This window comes from Dama dama, chromosome 11 (genome assembly GCF_033118175.1).
Source record: "Dama dama isolate Ldn47 chromosome 11, ASM3311817v1, whole genome shotgun sequence".
In the NCBI taxonomy this organism is placed as follows: Eukaryota; Metazoa; Chordata; class Mammalia; order Artiodactyla; family Cervidae; genus Dama; species Dama dama.
The window spans coordinates 17,976,231-17,989,475 of record NC_083691.1 but is presented as its reverse complement, the minus strand read 5'-3'; the positions used below and the strand labels follow the sequence as shown (position 1 = coordinate 17,989,475).

Below are 13,245 nucleotides of genomic sequence, written 5' to 3'. Positions count from 1 at the left end.
TCCCTCCCTGTCTACCTCCCCGCCCGTCTGTCTGTCTCCCAGCAGTACAGTGTCTACCCAATCATTTGGGCAGCAGGCAGAGGCCATGCTGATATAGTGCAACTTTTACTGCAAAATGGTGCCAAGGTCAACTGCTCCGACAAGGTAGGTCAACAGGATCTTCCAGGTTCAGTTCATGTTGTGTCCACTCAGTGTGTCTGACTTACAAGGATTTTTATATGATCTTATGAGGCTGCACTGATGTATCTTATGTTTGTATTTATTAATATATCTTACAAAGGCATACATCTCATAGATCGGTTCCCTATAGGTGTTAAAATTGAAAGTGTTAGTCACTCAGTTGTGTCTGATTCTTTGTGACCCCATGGACTGTAGCCTGTCAGGCTCCTCTGTCCATGAGATTCTCCAGGCAAGAATACTGGAGTGGGTTTTCATTCCCTTCTCCAGGGGATCTTCCTGACCCAGGGATGGAACCTGGGTCTCCTGCATTGCAGGCAGATTCTTTACCATCTGAGCCACCAGGGAAGCCCAAATTGGTACTCAGTATCTTTCCATTGTCTTTTATATCACATTCATCATTCTCAGGAAAGTAGAGTTGATTCCCCAGCTTCATTATTTGAAATTTTCTGTTGTTGCTCTTCTTTCTATCTTAAGTCCTATCACCCTCTCTGTATTATTGCCAAATTATGTTTTTAAAAATCATTTAAATTAATTAATTTATTTATGGCTGTGCTGGGCCTTTACCGATGTTTGTGAGCTTTCTCTAGCTGTGGTGAGCGGGGGCTGCTCTGTGTTGTGACGCGTGGACTTCTCATTGTGTTGGCTTCTCTTGTTGTGGAGCACAGACTCGGTAGCTGTGGTGCCCGGGTGTAGGCGCTGCACAGCATGTGTTATCTTCCTGGGCCAGGGAATGAACCCATGTCTCCTGCACTGGCAGGTGGATTCTTCACCACGGAGTCATCAGGGAAACCCCAGATGGTCTTTAAAATTTAAGTTTTGTTCTTTCTCTCTCATACTTAAAATCCTAAGGATGTCAGTCCCTGTTATGATGCATAAAGATAGTCTTTGCCTCCCTTTCTCCTGCTGTCTCTACCCCAGACTACCTTTGCTCGGCTGTCAGATGATGCAGGTTCCTGAGTTCCTGGCAGGTGCTCTTTCACAATGTGGAGTGCCCTCTCCTCCTTCTTTTCTTGGACTTCTAGTCATCCTTCACTCTCAGCTCATGTGCCATCAGTTCCAGAAAGCTCCCCAGGATTTTGTTCTATTCACTTTTTAAAAAATCCTTAATACCCCAAATAGGGCTTCTCACATGGCAATAGTGGTAAAGAATCTACATGCTGGTACAGGGAACACAAGAGATGCGGATTCGGTCCCTAGGTTGAGGAGATCTCCTGGAGGAGGAGTTCGCAACCTTGTTTTGTTTTCTCGTTTGGAAAATTCAATGGACAGAAGAGCCTGGTGGGTTACAGTGCATGGAGTCGGCAAAAGAGTTGAACACGACTGAGCACAACCCACATATTTGAGAAATGTTTGATTATATCATTCTTTCTTGCTTTGGGGGAGCTTTTCTAGCATCTTTGGTTTCAAAGCCCAGATTTTTCAATTTGACCCCAGTCTTTCTTCCCAGGTTCACTTCTTGCCATTGCTCTACAAATACACTGCACTTTTGGATGCAGAAGATGGTCTACCACTCTGTGAACTTTTATGAGTTTCTGTGAAGTGTGTCTCTTTGTTTACTCTTTTCCCTCTGTTAAAAATGTTACTACCTCCTCTGCGCGATGAACTCCTATTTATTTTCTCAAGGCTCAGTTGAAATGTTATCTTCTCTGTTAAGTCTCCTTAACTCACCCAGTCAATGTGGATGCCTCTTCTTCTGTACTGTCAGTATTCACTGCCCATACCTCCATTAGTGCACAGAAGTTCTCTTAGTCAAGGCTGTTATAAAAAGTAGGCATTCATTAAGCGTTCATGTCAATCTGCAGTCTCCTATGTAGTCAAATGTCACTGCAGGTGTTCTTGTGTCTTTTCATTGCCATGTGAATCTCCCCAAAGGTAAAGCGTTGATTTTATGCATGATATATATTCTCTGATGCCTTTTGAGTCATGTTGCAGCAGAAGGTGCTTTTGAGTGCCATTTCTCAGCTGATGTTTATTTTATCAAGCATAGAGGTGAATCTAGGGTGGTGGTGAAGAGCACAGGCTGAAGCCAGGCTTGTTGGATTCATGGATTTTGCTCCACCTCTTAGTAGCTTTGTGACATCGAGCCTGTAATTAGCTTCTTGGGGTCTTGTTTGCTCATCTGTTAAAATGTAATATTGTGATTTGTATTTAATCTTGTGATGAGGATTACACAAGTTAACCTATGTCAACTAGTTAGAACCGTATTTGGCACGTAGCTATCACTTTTTTTGACTGTAGTCAGATTGTTCGACTTCATATGTCACAAGATACAGGAAGCAAAGAAAGTGTGTTGGAAATTAAAGGCTGTATGACTTTATGATGAAAAATTGTCACTGATTATGAAAGTTAAAGTTGGTTAAAATACATTTCATCCAGTGGTTAACCATCTATTTGGGAGAAATAAAATGAGAAAAATATGATTCATCTAGGCTTAAAATTATGATTGGTGTAAACTGTAATCTAAAATACTCAATGTGATTTTTACCAAAATTAATGTTGAGAGCTTAGTTTCTTTTAATATATCTTCAATAATAATTTTAAATTTGTTATTTCTTTTAATAGTATGGAACCACCCCTTTGGTTTGGGCTGCACGAAAAGGTCATTTGGAATGTGTAAAACATTTATTGGCCATGGGAGCTGATGTTGATCAAGAAGGAGCTGTAAGTATCTTTTCTACTTAACTGCTGGTAGTAGATATTTTTAGTTTTGAGAGAGAGAATATTTTTTCCTTAGCATATGTCTAGAAAAATTTCCCTATAGTGTCTAAGTGATACTTAGAAAAACAAACATCTATTATCCTGGTAAATTTAGATATTATATATTACAAACATGTGCTCTTAAGGAGTTTTTGTCAGTGCACATCAATTTTAGGAGGCTAAAGCTCTAAGGAATATCTTTTAGTAATCTTAGTATAAATTAAAGTACTTCCCACATCAAATGATTTGAATTACTAATGTGGAAAGAATTTCTGTTCTTTCAAAATACCTTTTCTTTAAAATTTTAAAATAATGCCATAATTTTTTGATATTTTAAGCTGTAACTTGTTTTACTTCTCTGATTTTAAAATATCAGAAATCAGTGGTCAAAACCTAGATAGCTTAAAAATTGGTTCCTATATCTTAGCGACTAGGAGTTATGGATTCATTATTGAGTCCCTGTTTGCACCTGACCTGTGCCAGAGTTGCTGGGGGTGGAGGAGACTATCACATCACTTTTCTCTTGAACTTCTAAGAATATAGTTAAAGGAGATGATGTTTATGCACAGGAAACAATATAGTCTTCTGTTACCATAATTATTAGATTATGTGAGGTGGATCATAAAGGATTCTGAGAAGAGTTGCTAGCAAACCTGTGGCTGCAGTGTAACAAGAGTGGGCTCTAAGTCATACTTGACTTCTTGGCATAATACCAACCAGCTCCTCCTATTTTCCGTGGTGGCAGAGCTGCTCACTGCCGACCTTCAAGGGGTGTGGAATATGTTAGTGCTGTGTGGAGACAGAGCATGATTCTTACTCAACCCTGGAAGCCATACTGTTCACCTGCCTCTTTTCTGGGCAGTTTATCAAGTGGATGAGTGGCCTGTCTCTATGTTGATTGCTGAAGAATCTGAAAAGGCTATGTTATTTAATATTGAGAGTTATGGTTTAGTTCCAGGGGCTGATATAACAACTAAAATATTTCTGTAAGGAAATTGCATGCTATCTCAAACTACATAAAAATCTCAAGAATAAATTTTAATATTTGTTTTGCAGTGAGTCAGATTCTTGTATTAGGTGATTTATTGTTAATAAATTAAATGTGCAGTTTTTAAAAGAAACACTAAAAATAAGACAGTTTTTAAAATGTGGTTTCCAGGTCACTGTAAGAAAGAAGAATATATTACACTGTTATTGAAATATTCTATACTTTTTAATTCATTGTTTCACTTACGTTTTTTGTATAGATTTTATTGTAGACTGTTACTTGTTTGAAGTCTGTTAACCTTACTTTGAATTATTTCATTTAGAATGTGTTTAATTTTGAATCATCCTGTCAGCTATTTTACCATTCAGTACTTTAGTGAGAGGATTTGTTCATTGTAAATGAGTCCAAATTTAGGTTATCATTTAAAGATTTTAATGTCAGTCCTCCTGACTGAAGAGAACTAATGCATCTTCAAGAATGGAAAATATGCTTCCTGACCACTTTTGGTATGTTTCTGGTTATTTATGTTGGCATTTTATTATCAGAAATAATTGTTAATTATATCAGTTTTTTGACTATGGCATAAATTAAGTTGTCTGAAATGACTAATTTATTGGACTTTTTGTTTGTTTTTTAGAATTCAATGACTGCACTTATTGTGGCAGTAAAAGGAGGCTACACACAGTCAGTGAAAGAAATTTTGAAGCGAAATCCAAATGTAAATTTAACAGATAAGGATGGAAATACAGCTTTGATGATCGCATCGAAGGAGGGACATACAGAAATTGTACAGGATCTCCTTGATGCTGGGACATATGTGAACATACCTGACAGGGTAGGTTGTCTATTTAGAACTTGTCTTCCATTAGTGATGTTGATGGAAGGTACCTTAACTTCTCAACACCTTTCAACATTCTTCCTGAATAACATATTTAAGATGTTTTATTTCTACCTTTAAAACTAATAAGTTAAAACCTATTTAATCTTTGTGAAGGGTGTTCTTTTCAGTTTTTTAAAAATAATATTGTTATTGAAAATGTGATCTTAAAATCATCCTTACTGTAGGTCTTGTTCATGGCTGGTGTTCATTGTTCTAAGACTTTAGGTACCACTCTTAACACTTAATAGAATTTTCAAGTTTGTATCTCTTGCTCTGACCTCTTCTCAGAAGTATACACTTGCATGTCCATTTCCACTTAAACTCTCCACCTGAGTGTCTAATGGGCCTCTTTATTTTCAGCAAAACAGATGTTTTGTTTGTTTGATCCCAAACCTGCTTTCCTTTCAGACTTCTCCATCTCAGTAAGTGGTCCCACCATCTACCCTGTGTTAAAGACCCATACTGTACACAATAGTCTTGATTTCTCAGTGACCAGAGTCACTCCCCAGTCACTTTCTATCACATCACTCTCTTTTATTTGCATTACATTTATCTTATTTTTTATTTTTGTTTATTGTATGTTGTTGGTTAGTCTCCTCTAGACTATACATTCTCCCAGAGCTGGGACCTTGTCTAACTTATTTCCTAGAGCCTAGAATAGTGCATGGCACATAGTAAGCGATGAAATATTTAGAACCTTGTGTTAATTTCCTAGTTTGAACCCACATTAATGCTAATATTCTCAAAATGTTTCTGCCATGGGTTTATACTTTTAATGTAGTAGTTAAGATACTACATTGTGGCATTAGACTCAGTTCTCAAGGGCCTGCATCTTGAATTGTAGCCCACCGGGGCCCACTTAAGATTGAGATGAGCCATAGCTCATGGAATAATCCAACTCAAACCCGTGTAACTGATTTGTAATTTAGCAGTTTAAAAAAAAAAAAAAAAGGCCATTTGCAGTATTTGAAGTAGGGAAAGATATAATTAATAATGATTATTGCTTGGTGAATATAATTTCAGGGCAGAGCTACCCTTATGAGGTAATGAATTTCATCTAACCCTTGTGCTGAGGAGAGTCAGTCCTGGGCAGTCTTGGCCTGAACTGCCGAGTGGAATGTAGCTTCTGTTCTGGGAACCAGCCTTCCCCTTAGTTAAACGTGGTGATGAACCCACAGATGGCTCTAGCTTGGCAGCGCCCTTTAGAGTCGGTGGCGTTTGTCAGATAACCTGATTGCAAGGGATTTGTGTTACGTAATTTCCAAAGGTTCGTCTGGTTCATTGACAGTCATGGCGTCATTTTATTTAATTTACATTTGTAATGAGAGAGTGCCTTCAAAATAGAATGGCTTATTGTTCTGCGTGACTTAGCTTTCTAAAGTTTTGTCCTGGAATTTCAGGTATAAATGTCCTCATTTTGATGTATAGTCTTCTGTCCCTTATTCTACAGGCTATTAATATCAGGTATTAATACTAGTTACCTAAAAACTTTGTTGTTTACAGAAAATATCTGAGATAACTTTTTTCCCCAAGACATTTCAAAAAAAAATTTTATTGTATTAATATATGGTTAATCTTAACTTCAAAACAATATTTTTTTGTTTTCCTCATCAATTATCTATTTTATTTTTTTGGTCTTTTTAGAGTGGAGATACTGTCTTAATTGGTGCTGTCAGAGGTGGTCATGTGGAAATTGTTCGAGCACTTCTCCAAAAATATGCTGATATCGACATTAGAGGACAGGTGTGTGTGATTACAGACTACTATCTGTGACTGTAATTGGTAATGTATGTTGGTTGATCATAATGTCATTCTTTGGGTTTTCCTATGAAGTTAAACTTATAAACACTAATATATTTAATGGATGCCTGTATTATTAAGTTTCACTGCCATTATTATGAAATTTCTGTATTAATGTCAAGTTAGATTTAGATAGAAATGAACCGTAAAGAAGCTCATGTTTTTCAAGTACACCTCCCTTATTAATGTCTAAATATATTCAATCCTGAAATTAGTAGTTTATGATAAGTGAGACATGGCAGCACTTTTGAGTGTGTGTCACTTGTTTTCTTTCGTGTTCTTGTTCTGTTTGTCTTCTTCAGCCATGTATTGTTCTTCTATTCCTGTTTTTTTTTTTCTTTTTTTTTTAAATCTTTCATCTCCTTTCCCCCATTTGCTTGCCTTTCTCAGGACCATTTGGTAGTGCCTGTGGACTTCGTTTAAGGCAGTCACAGCTCACAGAGCTATAAAGGTTATTCATTTTAGGTAAAAGCACTCCTAAAGTTGTAAATTTATTCAGTATGTCAAAAGTTTTTTATTAAAAAAGAAAAAGCTATACTTTACAACCCATTTTGCTGTTGCACAGTCTGCACTTCTGCTCAGTTTTTCCTTGTATACAAATCCATTTTTGAATCAAACTAATAAACATTATGCCAAATGCCATGAGAGTCTTTTAACATGGATCCCTTGCCTGTAAGAAACATGTATTTTAGTTCGGAAGGTTTTAGTTCATTTAGTTTATACTTAAACTTAGGTTTTTATCTAAACATAAAAAGTGATGCCACTTTTGATATCAGATAGTGTATGGTTGATTGCCTAGTGAAGATTCAAATGTGAGAGTCTTGAGGTGGTGAAAGAAGGCATTAAGGAGAACTTTTGAGGGAAGGTAGAATTTGAACTAAGTTTGAAAAATGTGTCGAGTTTGGATAAAGAAAGGCTGAGTAATTCAGGCAAGGATAGTAGAATAATGGGATGAGAAAGTTTAGGAAAGTGGGAAAGTGAAAGACTGTAGTCCTTAGCTAGTGAATAAATCAGGTTGTTAAGGAGGGTGGGATGGGAGATAGTAAAGTACAAAGGGATGTAGGACCAGAGAGGCTACAGTGTCAAACTCAGAAGGTTCAGAAGCTAGTGTGCAGTTTTGAGAAGGGAACTGTGTTGAGAAAACCTTGGTATAGCAAACAGTGTGATAGTGGCCGAAAGTCATTCATTGAGAAAAAAATCATATTTTCACTAAATGTAGATGCCTTGATCACCTATTTAGGCTTTTATCTAACTCCTTTGTGTCTGTCAATTCTGTTTTCCAACATTTTAATTAGTTTTTGTTTTTCTTCTTTAGCTCTACTTTCAAAATCCATTTGAATCTATTTTTAGTGTATGAACTAGATAGGATTTTAAAGGATCTGATGAAAATCAGTTTATGGGTGTGGGTGGAGGTTAAGAAAGCTGAGATTGATAGAAACAATTCAGCTTATGTTTGTGTAGTACATTCTCGTGCATTATCTTTTGAAAAGATTGGGCAGATGAAAAGCCACAAGCTAAGGTCAGAATATTTACATGACTTCTCAAAGGACACAGCTCAAGTCCTGAAGACCTCCAACACAGTGTGGGGTCCTGAAACCTAATTGTATTCCAGAAGCATAGTTTACCCTATCAGCTGTGTGGGGATGCTGCTTCCTAGTCAAGAAATGTTAAGTTTTCCTCGACTTCTTTTGTAAAGAATTTCCCACAAGTAAATGCAAGGTACAGTAAGGATTATTATTTTCTTTCATGCTGCTTCTTGGTAAGATATATTAATGCTTTCTGACAGAAATGTTAATACTGATGAATTTTTAATATTCTGTCTTATATGAAGTGAGTGTTGATTTTTCTAATTAATACAGGACAATAAAACTGCTTTGTATTGGGCTGTTGAGAAAGGAAATGCAACAATGGTGAGAGACATCTTACAGTGCAATCCTGACACTGAAATATGCACAAAGGTATAAATGACATTTCCATCCTTTTAGCAATACCTAGTGCTGAATGTTTGGAGAAGGAAATGGCAATCTACTCCAGTGTTCTTGCCTGGAGAATCCCAGGGACGGGGGAGCCTGGCGGGCTGCCGTCTATGGGGTCGCATAGAGTTGGATGCAACTTAGTAGCAGCAGCAGCAGTGCTGAATGTTAGTACTGCTTATTTTTTTTTCAGTTTTTACAACTGTTGGATATTAGAATTTTACTGGTAGTGGTCTGTATTAAGTTGAGGAGTAGCTTTATATCCTTTTAGGAGTTGTGTATTCACAGCAGAATACACTGTGTAATTTGTTATTTTAATTAGATACTTTCAGAAAGTACAATATCAGCCATTCATAAACTGTGGCCGGGTCATTTCCCCAGAATTATTTTATGCTCCTGTTGTTTGGAATGCCAAACATGTTTCTTTTTAAAAGATCATTTCGTGTGGTTATTGGTTCCTCAAACCAACCACTTTAGTCTGTTTTACTCCATGTGAAAAGTATAAAACTGTGTAAGACCTCAGTGATTATATTTGGCCTTCTGTGTAGTAGTAGTTCATAAGGAAAGTATATTTGGAATTCTGAAGTGAAATGGCAGGAGTTCTTCATGAATAAAGTAGACTTATGGAAGCACCCGTAACACAGCCCCGTTTCATCTACCAGAGATTTGGAGCAGTGTTGTCTGAACCAGTGATGGTGACTGCAGTGCCCTGGGATACCTTCTGGTTTGCAGGCCGTGGCTCCTTGGAATCTTTTTTCTTTTGGAACTGTGTGTCAGCTGCTCTGACCACATTTTGCTTTTTCCTAATACAGTGCTGAACTGGTCTCTTCTTTCTCTTAATTTGGTTTTGAAAGCAATTAGATCATTCTTTAATAAGTAAGTAGTGGGTGCAACCCTTGCTTGGCTGAGTGACATGCAAGTATTTTGATACAAATGGTTGGTTGTGGAAGGAAAAGCACTTTCTTGTTAGTTTTTGCAACTCTGTTTTCTTGAGAACATTTTCGATGTAGACTGGGCAGATATTTGACTTCTTGATGTGTGTTTATGTGACTTTAAAGACTAAACGTATTAATCTGGCAAACCTTTTTATGTGTACCCACAGGATGGTGAAACACCCCTTATAAAGGCTACCAAGATGAGAAACATAGAAGTGGTAGAGCTGCTGCTGGATAAAGGAGCCAAAGTGTCTGCCATCGATAAGGTAGTAATAAAACATTTGTGCAGAGAGCATAGGGCAGTTGGTAAGACCAACCTGTATACCTGGTGGACTTAGGGGAGTCTCATGTTATTTTGTGGAGGGAGAGATTACTGACTGGGGTTATCTGTGTGGGATTTGGATGCTGTGAGGTCTTGGCTGTTCTGAGAGCGTGCTGAGGAGTGGGCAGGCTCAGTTAAAGAAGTTGCTTCCTGGGTGCCCTCTGTGGCTCAGATCAGTTATGGGGAGCTGAGCTGCATTGAGCACCATGCAAGGATGATGTCATTAGGGTGGATCTTGTTGCAGAGAAACAAGAGGAAAGAATCAAGATAAGCCACAGGAAGAACGTGGCACATCATTTTCATTTAAGGTTCTAGAGCGACCAGAGTGGGCGGGAACTGAGAATTTCATTTGTTAGCTTTTGGGTCATTGTCTTTAAGAGATGTTTGTAAAGTAAAATGTGGAGAATACTTTGCAGACTAAATTTTTTTTTACATGATAGTTTTCATTAGTGCTGGATATGAAGAGTAAAGTGATGGAGATTCTAATAAGGGAAGAAGGCAGGTTGATGTTTGAGAGAAGTTAAAGCTGAGGGAATAAAGAGGTGGTAAGTAGGCAGAGAAGGGTGGATACAACAGAGAGGACTCTGAGGGAGGGAATGTAGAGAAAGACGATGATGGTGACCAAGAGCATGAGGAAAGACAAGTTCACTCGTAGTAGTGAAATACCAACATGGACTGAGATGCTATGTAGACCAATGACGAGAGCATTGTGAAATAGAATATAAATTAGTGGAGGAAGACGGTTGACATCAGTGGACAGTTAGTATCTGAATGGTAGATGGAAGTACCGTTAACCTATGATGGAAGTGGATCCAGGGCCTGTGGGAAGCCACAGGGGAAACCTGTTCCTTGTGCTCTTTCATTCTGGAGGCTCTGGGAGAAAGAATACCCAAGAAAAGCTAGGGAGGGAACTAGAGAAAGAAAATTGCAAGGGAGATAGAAATAAAAACTCATATGAAAAATATGGAGAGTTTGGATATTCTCTTATTTTGTAGAGATATGGAAAATGTTATTCTGTATATACGTACATGAGAAATGGGGAAGTTCAAGTGTCCCTTCACTGTTTACAGAAAGGAGACACCCCTCTGCACATTGCTATTCGTGGGAGGAGTCGGAAACTGGCAGAACTCCTTTTAAGAAACCCTAAAGATGGACGGTTACTGTATAGACCCAACAAAGCAGGCGAGACTCCCTACAATATTGATTGTAGCCATCAGAAAAGTATTTTAACTCAAATATTTGGAGCCAGTAAGTATTGGGTTTTGTATCTGCCTGAGGTTTTAAGAAATGAACATCCATGAAAAAATTAAGAGAATGACAGCAGTTTTGTGTTTATCACTTAACCAGAGATTATAAAAGTTGAAAATGTTATTACTTTGCTGTAGAAAAGTAACTTCTTCCTGTCTAGAGTTCCTTTGCATTATATTGGAGCATTCTAAATTAAGACCATTCAGAGTCAATGGTAGCTTTTAAAACCTTCAAAAATCTAGCCTACTCTTCTGAAAATCTCTTCCCCCTGTTATTCTCTCAGGTAGACTTTGTTCTTTGGTCAAACATGCTCTGTTTTCAGTGAGTGGCTCTCAACCTCTGCTTGTGTTGTGCCCGCTCCATTCCCATGAATGTTCTTGTTAAAATCCTGTCTCTCCAAGGTTGGGGTCAGCCGTCTCCTTCTCAGTGACCTTTTGACTGATCTGCCTGCTGCTGCTAAGTCGCTTCAGTTGTGTCCGACCCTGTGTGACCCCATAGATGGCAGCCCACCAGGCTCCCCCATCCCTGGGATTCTCCAGGCAAGAACACTGGAGTGGGTTGCCATTTCCTTCTCCAATGCGTAAAAGTGAAAGTGAAGTTGCTCAGTTGTGTCCAACTCTTCGTGACCCCCATGGACTGCAGCCCACCAGGCTCCTCCATCCATGGATTTTCCAGGCAAGAGTACTGGAGTGAGGTGCCATTGCCTTCTCCGGACTGATCTGCCTAACCAGATGAAATTTTTGCACCATTTGAGTACTTAAGCACTGTGTTAATAATCCTTTTTAAATACCTATTACATACGGCCTTTTATTTTGTTTCTTTTCTAATTTTCTCCTAGATTCCAAGTTATTCAGGGCAGGCATTCTTTCTTCTTGTATCCTCCATAACACCTCGCATAATGCCTTGAATATTGTACTAAAGTAGTTTTTGCTTATAGAGGATGCACATGAGAATCTAATCATTCACATGTGGTCTTTTGAAATATGGAGCAATTTTCTACTCAAATTAAAAAGAGACATGTTAGTCCTAGAAACCAACAGGAGAGAGTAGACCCTTGCCACCTTCCAGTTTAGCTGTTTATTTACATCTTGTTTTTAAATTTTAAGTATGATTCTATTGTATTAAGTTTTGTAATGCATACATTAAATTTTAAGGATGAAAACACAAATATAGTAGAAAAAAGTGCAATCTTCCCGTTGTCCCTTATTCCTAATTTGTCATTGTTTGTACAAATTGTAAATTCTTTACATTTCTAAAAATGTTTTATACTATATATATATAGCCTTAAAAAAACACTTGAGATACTGTATTATAAAAGTTTTAAATGATTGTTGTATAATCTTTCAATCAGTTTTAATAGTATGGTCAGTTCTTTATTGATAAATACTTGGTTTGTTTTGCAATTAAAAGCTAGTGCTTCAGTGAACATATTTGTACAAATATCCATTAACTCTTATTTTTAGGATTATTTTCTTGGAATAAACTTCCAGAAGTAGAACTGGCAAGTCACTGGGTATTCAGTTTTGATAGACTTTCCAAAATGGTTGTAACAATCTCTTCTTCCTTAGGCTGCGTTTGTGCAATTCCCTACAACCCTGCTAACACTGGATATTTCAGCTTCCTTTTTTTTTTTTCCATTTATTTTTATTAGTTGGAGGCTATTTCCAGCTTTCTTATTAACCTTTGCTAATCAGATTGATAAGAAAAAAGTTTCATTTTAATTTCCATTGTAAAATTATTAGTGAGATTGAGATCTTTTAATAACATTCATAGCCTATTTGCAGTTTTGCTCGTTTCCTGTTTGATTCTTTTGTCCTCTTTTTTAAAAAATTATTTAATAAAATTGACTTTTGTGTTTTTAAGGATATTGATCCTGAATTCAGCTATATAGATTATTCTTTGTTTATGGTGATGGGAGTTTTTTTATTCCCCATTTGAAAGGTATATAAATCTGTAGTTTGCTGACCTTTTCTTGCAGCAATTATATTGAGAAGGAAAGGTCTTTTTCCACACAAAGATTTTTAAAGGTTTTTGTCTTATATTTTCTTGTACTTTTATAGTTTTACTCTTTACGTTTAATGTTTTGTTTCAGAAACGTATTTTTGTTGAAGTATGAGATGTAGAGTTTTAATTTCATTAAAAAGAAGGGGGGAAGAAAAAAGAATGGCTTACTTCTCCCAACACCACCTACTAATTCATCCTTTCCCCACTGATTAGACATG

The 13,245-nt window shown here is 37.3% G+C and overlaps 1 protein-coding gene across 11 annotated transcripts in view; it reads left to right on the top strand.

Annotated features, from left to right (window-relative positions):
- The window catches only part of KIDINS220 (kinase D interacting substrate 220), a 90,174-nt gene that overhangs the window by 20,262 nt on the left and 56,667 nt on the right, over positions 1-13,245 (top strand). For 9 of the 11 annotated variants that reach the window (XM_061154779.1, XM_061154782.1, XM_061154774.1 and 6 more), the window contains 7 exons: positions 43-144; positions 2,743-2,841; positions 4,503-4,700; positions 6,390-6,488; positions 8,405-8,503; positions 9,621-9,719; positions 10,846-11,023. In XM_061154779.1, coding sequence (XP_061010762.1) covers positions 43-144; positions 2,743-2,841; positions 4,503-4,700; positions 6,390-6,488; positions 8,405-8,503; positions 9,621-9,719; positions 10,846-11,023 — 874 coding nt within the window. The remainder of the gene's footprint in view (positions 1-42; positions 145-2,742; positions 2,842-4,502; positions 4,701-6,389; positions 6,489-8,404; positions 8,504-9,620; positions 9,720-10,845; positions 11,024-13,245) is intronic. The other 2 variants (XM_061154783.1, XM_061154781.1) reach the window with 1 other exon arrangement.